Source organism: Cinclus cinclus, chromosome 27 (assembly GCF_963662255.1).
Source record: "Cinclus cinclus chromosome 27, bCinCin1.1, whole genome shotgun sequence".
Lineage (NCBI taxonomy): Eukaryota > Metazoa > Chordata > Aves > Passeriformes > Cinclidae > Cinclus > Cinclus cinclus.
Window position 1 is genome coordinate 2,307,322 of NC_085072.1, and position 18,528 is coordinate 2,325,849.

Sequence of the window (18,528 nt, forward strand, 5' to 3'; positions counted from 1 at the left end):
CAAGGCAGCTCCAAGCACTCACAGCCACCAGCATTCCCCCTGCCCTACTCCAGCACGTTAAAAGTGGGAATAATTCCTAAATAAATAAGAGGACAAAAGGTGAAGCCTCTTCTTCTTCCTCATCTGACACAGTGATTCAGAGAAACCATAAAAACACCAAGTCCTTCAAGCATTTTTTAAAAAGAAAAAGATAAAACCCCACTCAGTTTTCTGGCCAAACTTCCAGAGGCCCAGGGCTCTCGGGGCTGATGGGGCTGAACGTGCAAAGTGCTGGAGCACAGAGGTAGGAGGACACAGAGAGCTCCCAGGGCACGGAAATCTGCCGGCTCCGTTGCTCCAGGCGCTGTGAATTCCCTGTGGTGGGAAGTGGTTTTACCATGTCCCTCAAACTGGGGGAGTGGGAGCAGCCCCGCCCAACCTGCAGGGACAAAACCAAAGGATTTAGGTCAGATGTGGTCCTAAAAACAGGGCTGAATTCTCAGCTCCTTGGGTTTTGTCTTTTAAAACTCCTGGACATCCTGCTGTATGTATTCCCATTGGCCATTTGCATTCAGAGCCCCAAGAAAAGGATGCAGGGGAGGAAAATCACGGGGGGTGTTCAACAGTGGGTGCTGGGTTTTGCAGAGATTTTCATACAGAAAGAGAGAGCATCTTCTTCCCCATGGCAGTGAGGAGCAGTGAGGGCAGACAGCACAGGGAAAAGGCTGGAAAGGAGGTAAAGAAATGACAAAAGTTCATGGCTAAAACAAGAAAGAGAAACTCTGCTGCTGCCTGACCATGATGCAAACTTGGGGCAGTCAAAAACCCCACGTGAACCACCCCAGGAGTGACTGTGGCTGTGCTTGGTGGTTCCCAAGGAGCCCACCCAGACCTTCCACCACATTCCTGGTGGGAGGAGCAGGGATCCCTGCTCGGAGCAGCTCTGGGTGCTCTCACTCACCGCTCGATGATGCTGTTGTTGAACTGGAGATCACAGGTGACCGACCTCATCTGCTCCAGCAGCTCCTGCATCCTGCAGGGACACACCAGCCCTAAATCCTGCATCCTGCAGGGACACACCAGCCCCAAATCCTGCATCCTGCAGGGACACACCAGCCCCAATTCCTGCATCCTGCAGGGACACACCAGCCCCAAATCCTGCATCCTGCAGGGACACACCAGCCCCAAATCCTGCATCCTGCAGGGACACACCAGCCCCAATTCCTGCATCCTGCAGGGACACACCAGCCCCAATTCCTGCACTGCTCAGTCCCTGCTTCCCATGGGAGCAGCTCCTGCTGAAGGGCTGGGATGTCCCACAGGACACCGAGCACTGATGACACCCAGCAGGGTCAGAGTTTTCCAGCCCTGCAGACACAGAAGCCTCACCCCATTCCTGAGGATGAGCAGCAGGAGGTTCTGCTCCTCCCGGAGGTGCTGGGCTGTCCCCAGATCCCTCTTCCCAAGGACTCACCTCAGAGCCATCCCCTGGCGTGCCTGGCTCAGGGGAACGGGGGGAGGCACAGGAGGAACTGGGGCCAAATTCCATTTCTCCATCTGGAGAAGCCTGTCCAGAGCCTGTGGAGGTGGAGAGTCCTGGCAGTGCCAGGGGCTGTGTGTGGGGCTGACCCTGGGGCCAAACACCCAGTGGCACCCGCAGGGTCACACCCAGCACTGCTCCAGGACACAATAAATAAAGTAACCCAAGGCCCAGCACATCTACCAGGAGCTTGTGCCCCAGCTCAGCAGCCTTGCTGTGGCAGCTGGAGGTGAAGCAGCATTTTCCTCCTGCTGTAATTCCCATTTATTGGGCACAGATCCCCCGTGCCAGGCAATCCTTGGGACCAGCAGTGCCTTTGCCAAAGTTTTCCCCATTCCCTGCCCGCACAGAAAAACACCTCCGGCTCGGATCACCCACAAAAAACTTCAGCAAGGATGCTTAAAAATACTCCAAGGTTGTCCTGATTAACCCAGGTGCCCCTGGAGCCTGGAGAGGGAGCAGGGGGAGGCTGTGGGGCTTGCAGCCCTGGACACGTACACCCTGCAGGCAGTCCTGGCACTCCATCATCTCCACACTGCAGGTGCTGATGCGGTTGCTGAGACTCTTCAGGTGCTTCTTTATCTCACAAACTTTCCTGGAAGGAGAATGTGACAAAACTCCCAGTCAGTGCTTGGCATCGTTATTTATTTATTTTTTTAATGTGTTTTAATTGCACGCTGCTTTCTGCAGACCTGTCTGGACTCAAAATCCTGAAAGAAAGCAAATGAGTCACAGCAGTGTTGTAATTGCAGCTGCAGCTCCAATAGCCACCATAGGCCTGGTTATCCAAACAGCACTGAGAGCTAATTAATTAGGGAAAATTGCTTGTAAATGAGGCAGCTCAGGTCCATCACTTCACCCAGCACGGGCTAGGCCTCCTACCCCTTGGAGGACTGAGCATCTATCCAAAAAAGGCTCCTCACACCCAGCAGGTACATCAGGGGTTGTATAAAAAAATAAAAATGTTTGTTTTGGCTTTAAAAAAAAAAAAAAAAAAAAAAAAAACAAAGGAAAGACTATTTCAGGTGAATGATCCACCTCAAGTCCCCAGAAAAACAACCACCACCCCACAAACCCCAGCAGGAAACTAAACAGAACAATTAAAACTGAAGTAACAAGAAATTAAAAATATCCAGCTGTGACTCACGGTGCTTTCTCCATAAGGGCAGGAAAACAGGTACAAAAATACCCCAGGAAAACATGGAGAAGGTTTTTTCCTCCCTGTGAGCAGAGGTAAAATCCTGCTTTAGTGCAGACTCCTGCACTGCATGGATTTTGTGGGGCTTCACATCCAGGAGGGAATCCCAATCAAAGACAAAATTCCCACTGAAACGGAGGGAGATTTCATTGCCTGTGGTGGGGAGGGCACTGTGGGACACAGCTCCTGTCGTCAGAATGAAACCTGCCTTGGGGTGAGGGTTGGCAGCATGGAAACCCCTGGTGGGACAAGCTGGGGCTGGGAATGGGAGAAGGAGGGGAAAAAAACTGGGAAAAATCTGGGACAGGGCAGGGAAAAGGCAAGGAAGAGGCAGGGAGTGCATAGGGACAGGGCAGAGCCTGCCCTCAGCTCCCAGAAAAACCCTGAGCATCCAAATCAAACTTCCAGCCTAAAAACCCCCTCCGCTTGTAAATCCAACCCAGGGCTACTCCCCACCAAAAACGGGACCTGATTAAAAACGGGTTTAATTGTAATGTATTCCAGAAACTCCTCCTCCCTCCACCCACACCGGCAGCCCAGGGGAGGCTGCTTCTCTCCAAAAGCAACCTTGCCATGAAAATCCAATTTTTGCAACATCCTCTCCCCACCTGCCTCCCCTGCCTGCCACAGGCACTGCACTGCCCTCGATCACCTCGGGCTAATTTGCTCTTTGCATTATTCCCCAAGCTCCGTTTAACAGAAGACCATTCCCAGCAAGCAGATCTCTCTGTTTCAACAGCAATTCTGCCCTGATAAAACAACTTCTCCCCCCACACCAGAGCAAGCAAACAGCTGCTTGAACTCCAGCTGCAAGTTTAGGGGTTTTTTTAAAATAAAAATTTAAAATAGCAGGGCAGGAGTATGGGATAGGAGCCAGCCCACCCAGTGGGATGATCTCCAGTGGGATGATCTCCAGTGGGATGATCTCCAGTGGGATGATCTCCAGTGGGCTCACAGAGCTGTCTGAGGGCTTGTCACCCCTTTGCAGTCCCTCAGCATTTCCCAAAATCCCCATTTCCATCTCCACCCCCATCTCCACGCTCCATCCGCAGCAGAAGCCCTGATCCCTGGTGGGTTACTACAAAATCCCCTCTCCCAAATCCCTGGGGAGGGCTGGTACCTCATCCTGCTGCTGTGCAGAGCCAGGGCCTCCTGGTACTGCTGGACACAGTCGTTCTGGAAAATGGACAGAACCCTCCTGGCCAGGTTCCCCAAATTCAGCCTAAACCCGGGAATAAGAGAGAGAACACCATCATTTCCTTAAATGTGTGAAAAGGAACATCACAGGAGACCTAAAGCTGCCTCCTGGATGGAGAAAGAGATGCTCAGAAATGAGTTACAGGGAAAACAAACCCTGATGGGATGGAGAGGGAGGTTTGGGGGGGTTTGCCCCTTTCACCCCCCCAGGGCACTGCTGAGAAGTCTCTGCCTTGGAATTTAAGGCAAATGTTCAAGGTTAGACTGAGCATTAAGTGAGACAAAGGAGCTGTGAAATTTCACCCTCCCTGCTGCATGTTGAAGTGGGAATTTTATTTTTTGCCTGTGATAAATTCCCCTGGTTTAGGTGGAAACTGAAAGGAGGATTCTCAAAAGCTACAAAACCCATCAGGCACTTCACTGCCACTGGAAGTTAAGCAGATTGGGAAGCACCTCCTAAATCAGCATCTCAGTAAATAAATGGCTTCAGACCAAGTCCTGTGCGAGCAACAGCCTGGAATGAGTTTATCCTCTCATCCAGCACAGGGATGTGGCTCAAGAGCAGCTCCCTGGCCCCAGCTCTGCAGAGCTACTCCCACAGCTTCATCTGAAAGAGTTCATGGCTTGAAACCTTCACTGTGAGAGGTCCTGCAAAGAGGAACCAGCACAGGAACCAGCAGCAGCTGCCTCTGACAGCACCAGGGACAATTTATATCCCTTTGGATATAAATCAAATCCCTTTGGGATCCAACCAGAACCACCAAACACAGCAGGGGCAGCTCCTGGGGAGGGGGAGAGGGGTGGGACTCACTTATCCAGCTTGTGGATTTGCTCCTCGTTGTAGCCCAGCCCTGGGGAGGAAAGACAGGGTCACCAGACATTTCCTGCTCACAGCCCAGTAAAAGGGCAATTTCACAACACACAGAGGTGGCTGAAGGGGATTTTCCTGGCTCAGCCCCTGGGGCCACTGTCAGGACACAGAAATAGATGCTCCACAAGGTCCCTCCCAGCCCAAACCATTCTGTGGTTTGAGGATTCCATGAAATAACTGCTAATCCCAGCAAACCAAAGTCATGCATTTTTCCACTGGGACAGTGCAGGGACATTCCTGCCTCGTGTCCCCCAGCCCCAGCACTCACTCAGACACGTCCTGGCCTTCTTGAACTGCTTGTAGATCATCTGCATCTTCTCCAGGCACCACTCCATCTGCTGGATGCTGCAACGGGACAGGGCAGGAGGTGTGAGGCTGGGGTGAAATGATCATTTTGGGGTGCAGTCATCACTTTGGGGTGGAATGTGAACCTGCAGTGAGTCAGGGGCACTGCTCCCCATGTCTGTGTGCACCCAGCACCCCCCGTGTGTGGGGCTGGCACCAGGAGCTGCGCCTGCCAGGGGAACTGCTCCATCCAGCCACGGGGCACACCAGGGATTCCACCACAAACCTTTTGTCTTCATGCAATTGCCGCCTGTCCTTCACCAGCTCGGCCAAAATCCCATCCAGTGCCCCCTGGAAGTCAAAGATGCTGTGGGAGCACTGGGAGAGCTCCTCATCCACCTGCAGAAGAGAGGGAGAGGTTGGGACCGGCTGCTCCAAGAGCCGTGGGGGCTCCTCGGGCTGGGGATGCTCCTCACCCTCTGCAGCCTTGTCTTCACCACATCCACCCCAGCTTGGCCCCTGCTGCCTGCAGGAACAGCCTCATACCTGAGCAAAGACAGAAAAGGAATATTCCTGAAGGAGGAAACAATCCAGAGGCAGCTGTCACTGGGGGAAAGGAATCCAGCTTGTGCTGGGGCCCTGGGGGGCTGCAAAGTGATTTCCTCGGGCAACAACTCAGATTTGAGAGCACCACATGGGAGCCCAGAGGTGCAAAGCTGCTGATCTGGCAAAATCTCGCCCTGTTGTGTCCAATTTGTTCCAAAATTGTTGTTTTTACACCCGCTGGCTTCGGGCCAGCTCGGATGCTGTCTGTGCCCCTGCAGCTGGCACGGGAGTGCTGGGCTGAGCGTGGCACACTGGCTAAGTCAGCAGAAATATTCCTGAGGCAGAGTGTTGGAAGGGCTGCAAGAGCCAGAGCATCCAGCTGCAGCATTGCTGCTCTTGGCACTCCAGCCCTGAGTGCTGCTCTCAATGGGAGCCATGTGTCCCTATTTTTATTTTTTTTTTTTTTCAGATGAAATGGAAATTAAGAGACTTTGCTAAATGGCAAAGAATGAAAGAACAGCAACCCAGCGGCAAAGAATTTTCCACTACAACAACAACAAAAAGCAGCAGAAAAGCAAAATATCCGTGGGTTGCTTGAGATAAAATGGGTCCAGCTTGGCCCAGGGCAGCTGGGTGGGAAGGGGGGTGTGGGGAAGGGGAAGTTTGAGGGCAGCTTGGGGTTTCTCCATAGTTCAGTGGAGACTCTTGCAGGGAATGGGACTTCTCCCCATGGATGGTGGATCCCTGGGAATGCAGCCCAGCTCTCCAGGGCTGTTTGCAGGGAATGGGGTTGGTAATAGGGGCTAGACCCCCATGGGGTCCCGGAGCTGGTGCCACCCTGCTCTTTGTTTTATCCCAGCTCAATTTTCCTTTCCCTGGAGCTGGCAGCAGCCCTGGCTCTTTCCTGCTCAAGGGCTGTAACAGAAAGAAAACCCCAGAGCAGCAGCCAGAGTCAGGACTAGCTCTGGGCTCCTGGGAAACCAAGGACTGATCATTAAAAACTGAAGCAAAGAGGGAGAAACAGCCAGAGTGGCTCATTTCCCACTCAGTGAAAAAGCCTCCTACCTCCCAGAGATCAGCTTATTCCTGGCATTTTCCGTACTCCTGATTATCCAGGCACCTTTGGGAGCCCCATATCTCATCAGGTACAGCCCTGCAAAGCTCACTTACAGCACGTGTGTCTTGCCCTCGGTGAGCTGCAGGCAGGTGAGCACGGAGTGAGCCCCCCTCCTCTGCTCCAAAATCCTGGAGCACTCCGTCCTCAGGTTCCCACTGCCAAGAGAGAAAACAGCCCCTCCAACACGAGCTCCCTGGAGTCCCAGATCCATCCAGCTGCGTGGGCAGGGGGTGGGGATGGAGCTGGTGGCTTCTCTCAGGCTCCTCCTGAGACTGTGGGGGATGGATGAACCTAAAAATCAGGTGTGGCTGCTGGTTTTAGGGTTTTCTCTCACCCTCTGCTCACTGTCCTGCCCCAAAAGGAGTGGGTAGGGCAGCGAAATTCATCATGGAATCATGGAATGGTTTGGGTTGGAAGGGATCTTAAAGCTCATCTCATTCCAAGCCCCCTGTCCTGGGCAGGAACACTTCCAATCAATGCACACAGTGATGATGATACGATGATAATGATGATGATAATAATAATAACAATAATTCTGCTCCTTTTCTCAGCCTCTCCTAAATTGAAAGAAGTGACCCAAAAGTAACAAAAGAGGACAGGAGCATCCTCACAACTCAGAGGAGTTTTTCCTCCAGGTGCAGCCCCATGGGGACACGCTGCCCCTCCTGCCCTGCTCGCTCCAAGTCCCCCAGGACCCAACCCCACAGTGCCCAGTGATCCTGCACTAGCTGGGAGAGTCTGAAAAACCCTAAACTCAACAGCCCAAACCCCCTGAGCTCCGGGCAGGGCCGTGTCCCCCCTGTCCCTGCCCCAGCAGTGGCACTCACATCACCCAGTGCAGGCCCCTGGCCAGCAGCTCCCGGCCCCTCCGCAGCTTCTGCCCCACACGCAGGGTCTGGTGAGCAGCACCCACGGCACTCTGCAAGGCAAAGGGCACTGCCAGAGCCTGTGCCAGGCACAGGGCACTGCCAGCACCGTGCCAGGGGCTGCCCTGGTCCCCTGGCATGCACACCCACCTTGGCTGCACTGCAGTCGGCCACCACATCCACCCTGGGCACGAATTTTGGGAACTCCAGCGCCGCTGGAAAGACAGGCAGGTTCGGGGTGTTTTTGTCCCCGGCTGGTGGCTGTGGGCAGCTCCCACCCACCCAAAAATCCCTGTGGCCACGCAGGATTTCAGCCTCAGTGTTAGAGGCTCAGTGTAGCCCTCCCAGATATTTTGGGAGCACGGATGAAGGCAGGAATTCCCTGCAAAGCCCAGTGTGGCACGCGGCCGTGGAGCAGCAGCACATGGCAGGGGAAAACTGACCCTGAAATCCCCTAATCCTGCTCCACCTCCTGCCCTGCTCCAGGGACCAGAAACAGGACTGGGAACTGGCACTGGGAACCAGTACTCCTGCTGCTGGAACTGGGATCACTACTGGGAATGGGGATTGGCACAACCTGGCAGTGGGAAAAGCGACCAGTCTGGTGAACTGGGAACTCTGCTGGGAACTGGGATCCAGGTGAAACACCAGGACCTGGGATCACGCAGGAAATGGGCCTGTCGCGCCACTGGGAAATGGGAAATGTCTCAGGATAAGAACTGGAACAAATCCCCCTTCCAACAGCCACTGTCCCACCGTGACACATCTCCAAGCACCCACACTCACGGTCTCTGTACCGGACCCCCACCACATCCTCGGGCTGCTCTGAGGTGCTCAGCAAAGTCAGGGGGCTTCTCTCTGTGGTTTTGCAGAAATTATGAGCTTGTAGATTGGGATCCAGCTCATAGAGGTGTCCTTCAAAAAAGTATTCTTGATGGTGAGGGACTATATTTGTCTGTTTGAAGACGGCATCTAAAAACTTGGTGGTACTGAAATGGAGAAAGAAGCGAAAGGGTGGGGATAAGCAATGAGGTGAGCACACACATTTCCATACCTTTAGCAGCCTGTTGCCCTCAAAATACCAAAATGTTGATTTTTTTTCTCTTAGAAAACATCAGACAAGGTCAGCAGGGCCCCCTGAGGCTCTGGGTGTGCCCACAGCTCTGTTAGTAGTGCACTCCCAGCAAAGGCTGATTTGAGCCTGCTGTATTTTAACGTGGTTTGGGAGCAGTGCAAAGGGAATGGTGCTGCCCCCAGTTAAAGTGAAGGGCTGAGACTTCTGAGTTCCACCCCCAAATTTACCTCGAACCCAGCCTTACGTGTTGTAGGAGTGGATGTAGATGCGGTGGGAGGACGCCTGCTGCAGGGAGAACACGTCCACCACGATCCTGTGCAAAATGTCGTTGGTTCCTGCAAAAAACTGGTCGAATCCCCAGCACTTCTCCTGATCCACTTCCAGGATATTGGCCAAGATGGGGATCAGCTGGTCCTTCAGCCCCCTGCAGCAGCAAGGGAACAAGAGAGGTTTGCATGGACTGGTGCAAGCCCCAGTCACAAACACTGCCCTGCCCTGCAGCCCCTTTTTCTGTCTGGAAAGCAAAGATCTGGCCTGAAAGCTGTGACACCTGAAGATGAAAAGTTTCTCTGCCTTGTTAACCCCCTCTGTGCTGCCTGAGGACACGGGGGCTGCAGCCCCAGCAAGGGACACTCACACAGAGAGGCGGCAGGTGATGGGCAGCTCGTAGCTCCACTCGATGTTCCCGTTCTCCTGCCTCTGGATCCCTGCAATGGCCCCAGGAGGCTTCTCCGTGGTGATTTTGTACCTGTGGGAAGGGAACTGTTGGCTGCTGACTCGAGCCAAGTGAGCTCTGTTTGGGCATTGTGTCCCTAGGGTGGAGGGAAAGGGCAGAGCGTGGATCTGCTGGGAAAGACATGATTCACTGAGGGGAAATACTGCAAGGGACAGTCAAGAGAGCATTAACCCTGCCTCCCCTTCCAGCTGTTTAGCCACGAGGTCGTGGGAATGCATTTCATAGAATCTTAGAATTATCTTGGTTGGAAGGGACCTTAAAGATCATCTGGTTCCAACCCCCTGCTATGGGCAGGGATGCCATCCACGCTCAGTGCCTCATCCAAGCATCCCATTTGGAGGGGAAATACGGCAAACAGGACACGGATTCTTCCCCACACTGCCCACACACCCACAGGCCCCTTGTCAGGGCTTTGAGAGCACATGGGGTTAAACCAGCAGTGAGCCAAGCAGCAGAGAGCCAGCACTGCCACAGTCCCAGCTCCCCATGGCACCTACATGGTCTCCTTGTTCCTGCGGGGCCCCCCGAAGGGCACGAAGGGGAGGCTGCCGGTGGCAGCGTGGTAGAAGGTGACACCGATGCTCCAGAGGTCCACGGTGACACCAAACGCCTTCTGCTGTGGCTTGCGCAGCACGGCTCGCTCGTACACATCGGGGTGCTGTGGGGGAGGCACAGAGAAATGGGTCCTCCCCAAAAACCATCACCTGGAATGGAGCTCTGGGTCCTCCCCAAAAACCATCACCTGGAATGGAGCTCTGGGTCCTCCCCAAAAACCATCACCTGGAATGGAGCTCTGGGTCCTCCCCAGAAATCATCACCTGGAATGGAGCTCTGGGTCCTCCCCAGAAATCATCACCTGGAATGGAGCTCTGGGTCCTCCCCAAAAACCATCACCTGGAATGGAGCTCTGGGTCCTCCCCTGTAACAGCACTGAGTCCTCCCCCAAACCATCACCTGCAACCCTGCCACAAAGCACCGAGCCCCTCCCCTTCCAAAACTGCGGGTCAGGCTCTCCACGTCTCTGCTGCTCCCAAGTCACCCAAGCCATCAGGTTGAGGGACAGGGACCAACCTCCCCCAGGGCCACCAGCCTGGGACATGCCCTACTCACGAGGTACTCCTCTGTCCCGTAGACAGACACAAACTTTTCATCATCCTCCAGCTCCCGGGCGGCTCCGAAATCTGTCAGTTTGTAGATGCTCTGCCCGTCCTCTCCCACCAGCCGCATGATGTTGCCGGGTTTGATATCTCTGTGGACCACGCCGTTCTCACGGAGGTGGTTCATCCCTGCCACTGGGGGAAGCACCATTCGTGTGTGGGGCTAGGGCACTGAGCTCCAGGGGGGTCAGTTTGAATTTAGGAATGAGAAAAAGGCTGGGAAGGGGATAAATCCCAAGGTGGTTGCACTTAGATGGGGCTGGGGGGATGGAGAGGATGAGGACACGGCAGGGCACGGCTCGTTGCCACAGCAGCTTCCCAGAGCAAAGAGAGACTCTTAAGACAGAGCTCAACCCCACCCTGTTCAGGGGTGCAGTTTCTGTCCACTCACTCCATTGCCCAGAGCTGGAGCCTGCAGGGTCCCACAGCCCCGTGGGGTCCCCAGCTGGAGGGTCTCAGTGCCTGATGGTGGCAGGGGCTGGTGGTCCCCGACCCCCACACTCACCCACACACTGCAGCACGATGAGGAACTCGGACTCAGCCAGGCCAAAAGCATTGGCTGGGTCTTCCAGCACGCTCAGCAGGCTGCCACTGGAGCAGTATTCCATCACCAGCACCTTCTGCTTGCTGCTGCCCTGCGGTGGGAGATGCCAGGAGGGTTCAGCCAGCCCCGTGTCCCCAGCCAGGCAGGACCAGGTCCCCCTCCCTTGGCTGGTGAGCCTGAGGCTTCCCCAGAGGTGTTCCCACTCACTGTCTCCTCCACGGCAAATAATTTGACGATGTTTTTGTGGTTCAGCTTCCGCAGCATCTCAAACTCTCTCATCTGGACCTCCTGGGGCCGCAGGTAGCTGGCATTGTTAAAGACCTTCACTGCAACCAGCTCCCCCGATTTCTGGGAAAAAGGGGAAAAAGAGAGAAAGAAAACACGAGGTGATGTCGTTCATGTGCAAAGCAGCTGCAGGAGCTCCGTGCCGGCTCCCACGCCCCACTCGGGATGTAAATGATGCCTCTGCACCCGCTCTGCTCCGCTGCACAAACAAACCACTGCCATTCACCTCCCTGCTCTTCCTGTCCCTGCACCCACGTGCTGAGTGTGGCTGTGTTTACTCGGCCCCACAAAATTCCCGTCCGGAGCCCAGGCTGGCAGCTCCCGCAGGGATGGGGATGGTCCCAGCCCGCTCCTGCAGTTTGCTCAATAACCTTCAAAGGCTGCTGAGGAGGAGGAGGAGGAGGGCCCGCTCCAAGCCTGGCAAGTGTTTGCATGAAGTATGCAAATGGCCAGGGATGGGGTTTTCAAAACCTCCGGGCATTCCCCGGAAAAACAGCTCCTTCCCCCTGCGCCGCTCCGAGCAGGAGCCGGCTGGGAGCGCCCCAAAAGCCGCCCTGGACCCGCAGACCAGGGGAAGGAGCCCCATGGAAAATGAAAATAAACCTCAAAGCAGCGCCTGAGCTGCTCCCCAAGGCAAGGACCTCCAAGGAGGGCGAGTGGAGCCGAGCTCGGGCATCCCGTGGGACGGGAGGGATGGGGGGCACCGCGGCTCCGCAGTTTTGGGGTTCCTGCCCCCCCCAGCTGCCCCCGCTCACCTTGTTGCGAGCTTTGTAGACGGAGGCCGTGGCCCCCTGGCCCAGGAGGTCCTCGGTGCTCCACAGGTAGTTGGGGGTGCTCTGCATGTCCAGCGGGAAGCGCGGGGCTCAGCCCGGGGTGCGCTGCCCGCAGAGCTCAGCCTTCACCGGGCAGCGCTCCGGGAAACGCCGGCCAAGGGGAGCGTCCCCGGCAGCACCGGGGCCAAGGATGAGCATGGACCGAGCCCTCAGCGCCGCCAGAACCCGCCCGGCCGGGACCTGCCGGGGCTGGCAACGAAACCCTGCCAAGATGCCAGAGCTCGGGAGCGAGAGGCACCTCCCCAGGCCGGGAACTGAAACCCCCGGATTGCAAAACCCGCCCGGCGAGCAGCGGCCACGCTGTAGGAGGAAATGCCTCAGCTTCCTGCTCGACAAAAAACTGCCCGTGCAGCCGTGCGGCCATCCCCGGGCCCGCACCGCTCCCCCGGCACCGGCTCCGGGGGCCGCAGAAGGCGCCGAGCTCCGGCAGCCACCGGGAGGGGATTCGGGAGGCAGAGCGGGAGCAGGATCCGTGTCCAGGGTCGGTGTCCGGCCCTTGTTACCTGTGCCAGCACAGGGTCAGTGCTCGGCCCCTGGCACGGACACAGCATCACCTGGAAAAGCTGGCAGCGAGCTGTTCGGGCTCCCTGGCGGGGATGTGGGACAGGGTGGGATGTGGGAGGTAGGGTGGGATGTGGGACAGGGTGGGATGTGGGAGGTAGGGTGGGATGTGGGACAGGGTGGGATGTGGGAGGTAGGGTGGGATGTGGGACAGGGTGGGATGTGGGACAGGGTGGGATGTGGGACAGGGTGGGATGTGGGATGTAGGGTGGGATGTGGGAGGTAGGGTGGGATGTGGGATGCAGAGCAGGATACGGGATGCAGGATGGGATGCAGGATGCAGAAGAGGGTGCAGGGTGGGATGTGGGATGCAGCATGCAGGGATGGAATATGTAATATGGGACAGGGTAGGATGCAGGATGTGGGATTCAGGGTAGGATGCAGGGCAGGATGTGGGATTCAGGGCACTCTGCTGCCTGCTCAGGGCAGGGCAGGTCTGCTCCTGTCTCTGTGACCAGCTCAGCATCAGGAATCACTGCCAGGAATTATTCCAGGCTGGCATGGATGTGTCTAAAGGCTCCATCCTCACCAATAAAGCCTCCAAAGGTCTGAGAGTTCATCAGAGTGTGGGGCATGCAAACATCTCCACCTCACCAGCCTGCACACAAACTCCACCCCTAATTAGTTCCTTAATTCCTGCTGAGCTTCATTTTCCCTGCCATGGGTGAGTGTGCCTGGAAAAGCCTCTGGAGAGCTGAGGGAGGGCACAGCCTGGCCCTTGCCCTGGGGTTATCCAGGGATGCCGGGGCTGGGGAGGGATGGCAGAGTCTCAGCGACGTCTGTTTAACCACACAAAACCTGACATCACTTTGATTGAAGCCATTTTGCTGCAGCTCAGCTGACAGGAAGAGAAAGGGCCGGGGTGACTTCTTGAAATTGTGTCTAGTTTTATTTTCCGTGCATGTGCTGGCTATGTCCTTAAAACAGGAACATCAGTCTGACCCCACAGTGCTGGCCATGCCTGTGGCTGGGAGTGCAGGGAGTTCACTCCCAGCTTCTTCCAGCCCCCTTAACCTTTCTTCCTCTATCCTTTTAAAATCCCCAGCTCATTTCCTCTCCCTGACTGCCCTACCAGCAGGTTTTCCCTCCCAGCTGACTCCCCAGTCCCATCCGATCCCCAGGACTGGATGTGCCCACAGGGGATAAACCCTGCTGTGGTGGGAGACAGCATCTGGGAGAGAAAAAAAAAACAAACAAAAAAAAAAACAAACCGGCCTTGAAAGCAATTTGTGACAAGAATTAATTGTTCCAGCTGGTGGCAGCAAAGCCCGAAGAATAAAGGACAAGCAGCGAGCTCTGGGTGCAGCAGGGACCTCGTCCTTGGGGTCAGAAAACTCGAGAATCCCACGAGCCCAGCGGTGTCCCCACGGTGTCACTGCGCCAAACCTGTGAGAGCTGAACCCTCCCGGCACTCACCATCTGTTCCTTTGTTCAAAACCACCGTGACGGGGTTTGTGAGGGAGGGTGGGACCCACCTGTGCTTTGGTGAGGGTTTAGGAGATGATCCCAGCATCTTCTGCTGGACAATCACCAAGGGAAAACCAAAAACCCCTCGTTATTTGTGCCACCCCGTTGCTCTCTGACTCCTATCTCATGTTTTAAAAACAAAAAGCCACCAGCAGCGTGCCCTAGGGTGGTACCAGAGAGGCTGCTGTGATTTTGGGAGTAAAAGCATCCCAGATTTCCAGCTGTTCCCTACAAGAGATGTGGGACAGGGAGTACAGGGATGCTCACCCCAGGGACAGGGGGGTCCAAAATGCCTCAGTTAAACATCAAACCTCACTGAAAGTAATTCCTTCAAATCTTAAGCCAAAATAACACAGCCCTGCCAGTTCCCTCTCCGTGCTCTGAAAATGGTCTGTGGGAAAACTGAGATGGGGGAAAGCTGGTAATGATAATAATAATAATAATGATCCAGTCCATAATCTCAATCTTAAATCCTCTTTCCTGAGACAGTTGGGGTCCATCCTCTGCAGGAAAATGATGAAGATTAAGCACTTTTAAATCAGGTCACTGCCAGGGAAGTGTTTGCCCCAGGGAATCTGCTGTGGTGGGTGCGTGCGAGCCCAGGGTGGGGGAACACGGGGCTGGCATCAGGAACCAGCGGGGTCACAGAAAGAATGGTTTGGGTTGGAAGAGACCTTTGAAGTTTTATTCCATGGCAGGGACACCTTCCACTATCTCAGGCTGCTCCAGCCTGGCCTGGGACACTGCCAGGGATCCAGGGGCAGCCACAGAGCTGCTGTGGGCACCCTGTGCCAGGGCCTCCCAACCCTCACAGGGAAGGATTCTTTTCCCAAAATCTCATCTAAACTTGCTCTCCTTTAGCTTCAGGCCATTCCCATCACCACATCCTTGGTGTCCCCCTTCTCATGGAGTGTCCCCGAGCCCAGGATGGCTCCGTGCCCTCCTGTGTCCTGCAGATCCTTCCTCACCCCCTCACCAGCCCCTCCAACAACACTCCTGAGCTTCCCAGAAGCTCCCCCAGGCCATGCTCTCCCTCTCAAACCCAGGACATCACACACCAGCACCCTCAGGTCAGTGTTTCCACCATACCCAAAACATTTATTTCTCCAAAACTATTGCTAATGACAATGGATACATTTTGTTACCCCAGTATGGATTTAACACTTCCAACACATCGACTCCTAATACTGTACAATACTGTACCAAAAGGGGGAGGGGGGGGAGAAACCAACAAAAAAAAAAAGGCTGTACCTCCATATTGTACAGAGTTCTATGTACAAAGTACAATTTTACACAGTTTTATATATACACCATATATATACTGGTGTAGAAGACATGAAACAGTGGAAACTTGTTTTAGCAAGAACATTCCATCCCACCATGAAACAACTGCTGCTGACAACCCCAGGTTCAGACAGAAAACCACAATTCCTACACTTTGCAATCTGATTTTCCTGCCCTGCAGCAGGACCACGACATCTCTGCCACCCTTGGAAATCAGAGATGGATTTCAGCAATTGCTCTGTTTTGAGCTACATCGAGCTGGGCTTTCAGAGAAGCTGCTGCTGCTCACAAGTATTGCTCCAGCAGTTTGGCACCCTCACAAATCCAACCCCTCGGGTTTGGGTTGTTGTCCACATCCCAGGGCTGTGCCTGGAGGAAAGGCTGGTGAAGTCCAGGAGTAAAGTTATATTACAGTGCCTCGAGAGATGGGCCCACCTACGATTCCCACTGCAAACTGCTGAATATTTACCCTGTGTGAAGCTTGGCAGATCAAGTATTGGCACAGCAGGAAGCTGCCTGCCCTCTCCACCTTCTCCTCTTTTTGGCCCATTGCTGAAAAAACACTTTCATCCCGAACTACCTTAGAGGAAGCACAAAATTTAACAGGGGGGAAAAAAAAAAAACAAAAAAAAACCAAACCAAACCAAAACCAACAACATTTTCCAGGCCTTGAACTGCTGTTTTGGCACCTTTAGAACCACCCCAAATTGATGGTTTGCTGTTAGAACCCAGCCTGGAACAGAATTCATCTGCTTTCTGCTTGTGCGTGACACAGCCGGGGCCATCCCGGCCCCACAGGCACCAGTCAGAGGGTCAAGTATTTCTGCTTTTATTTCTTATTTTCAAGTACCAGGTTGTCACACGGACACAGAGACACGCAGAGAGCCGACGTGGGAAGAACTCCAACCCCAAAGTTGAGTGCATGAAGTGCTTGGTGTTCCCCCAGAGCTGGCAGGGAGCATCCCTGGGGGAAGGATGTTCCCTCCTTTCCACCTCTTGTGCTACAACTCACTGAAGGAACAGCTTTATGTCCCCAGCTGTGTTTGTGGGGCATCAGCCAAGGCCAGAAATGCCCCCAAAAAAGGGCTAGTTATTTTTATGAAAGCTAAAAATCCTCAAAATAAATAAATCCCTGGGTTGTTAAACTCAATTTTCTGTTCTGGACAGGCCCTTAGGTGATGGAAGTGCCCCGGTGCTCCTGTTTTCCTGTGGTTTTGGAGCAGTTTTTGAAGCAGGTCCCTACCCTGTGGCTCACAGGTGAGTTCAGTGTGTCTGTAGTTTGGGGCACATCCCTCTACACCCAGGGCTTGGTCCTGCCAAGCACAGGTGCCCCTCACCTGGCCACACCTGGGGGCACAGGGGCACCTCCTTCCCTTCCCCTCCCACCTGTGCTCATGGATGTGCTGGGCAGGCTGAGCTCAGCCTCTCACAGAATCCATCCAGCTGTCTCCAGGGGGGGGATTTTTGGGGCATGTTTCCATCATTCCTGATCCCTCACTGAGAGCATCACCTCCTGGAAGTGTCCCCTCCACACGGATCCCACCAAGGCAACGTTCCAGTCTCCCCAGTCCACGTCCCCAGGAAGGATCTGAAGTGCTGAGAACTGGAGATGACGACTTTTTCCCAGAAGAACATCACCCAAAATCTCCATAAATCCCCAAACCTACACCATGCTCCGCTGAATTTGAGGCTTTTGACACAGAGAAGAAGAGAAATAAGGCAGCAAACTCCACCTGCAGTGAACTTCTCCTGTCCCAGTATTGCTGGAGCTCTTCCAAGTGTGCTGGGCCAGCCCCGTACCAAGTGCAAGGTGGGGAAATAGAACAGATGGGATTTCTTGCCAAGCTGAAGTGTTTTGATTCAGTAAATAAATTTATGAGAACTCGGTTATCTTAACCTACTTTTGTGCAAGAACAATCTTGCCTTAAAAAATAATAATAAAAAAAATTATAAAGAAAAAAAAATCAACAAAAACTCCCAAAACCCAACACATGAGGTATTCAGCACAGGAAACCCAATGACTCCTTTTGAACAGGTATCAAAATACAGACATATACAACAACATTTTTTTTTCTTTTTTTTTTTTTTTTTTGTTCTGCTGTCACAGTGCACTCTAATTATTTACTCATTTTCATTGCAATAAAATACCCAGTACAGATAAAGTGAGAGGGTTTGATCGTGTCCCACTGCTTGGACATGAAGGACAAATTTACAGTTCATAAACTTTGGATGACCTCAGAGAGGCAGAAATTAAGCAATGGTTAAAGCACACTGCTCCATTCCCAACTAGGGAAATAACCCAGAAAAGGTCTGAGCTTCAGAAACCATACAGATTGATCACCTAAAACCATGTTTCATTTTAAAAGTTTTTTTTTTTTTGTTCTGTTTTGTTTTGGATTATTTCAATCCAACACCTGATGAACAAGGTTCATACAAAGCACTATTGAACAAACAGACATAATTCCAGTTATCAAACACTTCTTTTGCCTTTATATTTGACACAGACATTATGGGAAAAGTCATGAAGAGAGGATTTCCGTGGAAGAGCCAAAATTTCTTCGGGATATGAAGATTTACTGGTACCTCCCCAAGCAAACCACTGTGTCCACTCCACGCTGGCCTCTCCTGGTTCTGCAGGGAGGGAACATTTCCAGTTCCCCCTTCCCACCTTTCCAGCAGTGACTGCTCATAAAACACTCGTGGCAAAATCATCCTCTCAGCCTTGTGTTCACAGAGTGAGGTGGACGAGCTGAAAATCTCCTTTTTATTTCCATTATTTGGTGTGTGATTTTCTTGTTTCATCCCCCCAGCGTGTGAGGAAGAGGAAGGATGAGCTTCATCCTGTCCTATTGCTTGTGTCAATCACAGTGCACACCAGAATTCCAGTTGAGTTGCTCCATATCCAGGTGATTCTGCCAAGCACCTTGCCCTTGGCAGCAGGATTGTCCCAGAGCTGTGGATGCTAGAGAAGCACAGTAATAATTCAG

General features: G+C 53.6%; 1 protein-coding gene across 1 annotated transcript; it reads right to left on the bottom strand.

Annotated features, from left to right (window-relative positions):
• Positions 1-372: 372 nt before the first annotated feature.
• On the bottom strand, positions 373-12,238 carry IKBKE (inhibitor of nuclear factor kappa B kinase subunit epsilon). Its single transcript, XM_062509480.1, has 20 exons — positions 12,152-12,238; positions 11,319-11,459; positions 11,073-11,202; positions 10,521-10,702; positions 9,908-10,068; positions 9,312-9,422; positions 8,919-9,098; positions 8,386-8,588; positions 7,750-7,814; positions 7,561-7,652; positions 6,787-6,888; positions 5,547-5,616; positions 5,357-5,469; positions 5,054-5,130; positions 4,726-4,765; positions 3,838-3,939; positions 2,018-2,114; positions 1,454-1,557; positions 941-1,012; positions 373-418 (listed from the first exon to the last, which is right to left on the bottom strand). The coding sequence occupies exons 1-20, from the start codon at positions 12,236-12,238 to the stop codon at positions 385-387; spliced, it is 2,163 nt and encodes a 720-aa protein (XP_062365464.1). The 3' UTR covers positions 373-384.
• Between the last annotated feature and the right edge of the window lie 6,290 nt (positions 12,239-18,528).

Coding starts and splice junctions, on each gene's coding strand:
- IKBKE (XM_062509480.1), bottom strand. CDS start 12,238: ATGCAGAGCACCCCCAACTACCTGTGGAGCACCGAGGACCTCCTGGGC. Junction 7,653..7,749: donor CCGACTGCAGTGCAGCCAAG/GTGGGTGTGCAT, acceptor TTTGCCTTGCAG/AGTGCCGTGGGTGCTGCTCA. Junction 5,617..6,786: donor GAGGGCAAGACACACGTGCT/GTAAGTGAGCTT, acceptor GTCTTTGCTCAG/GTATGAGGCTGTTCCTGCAG.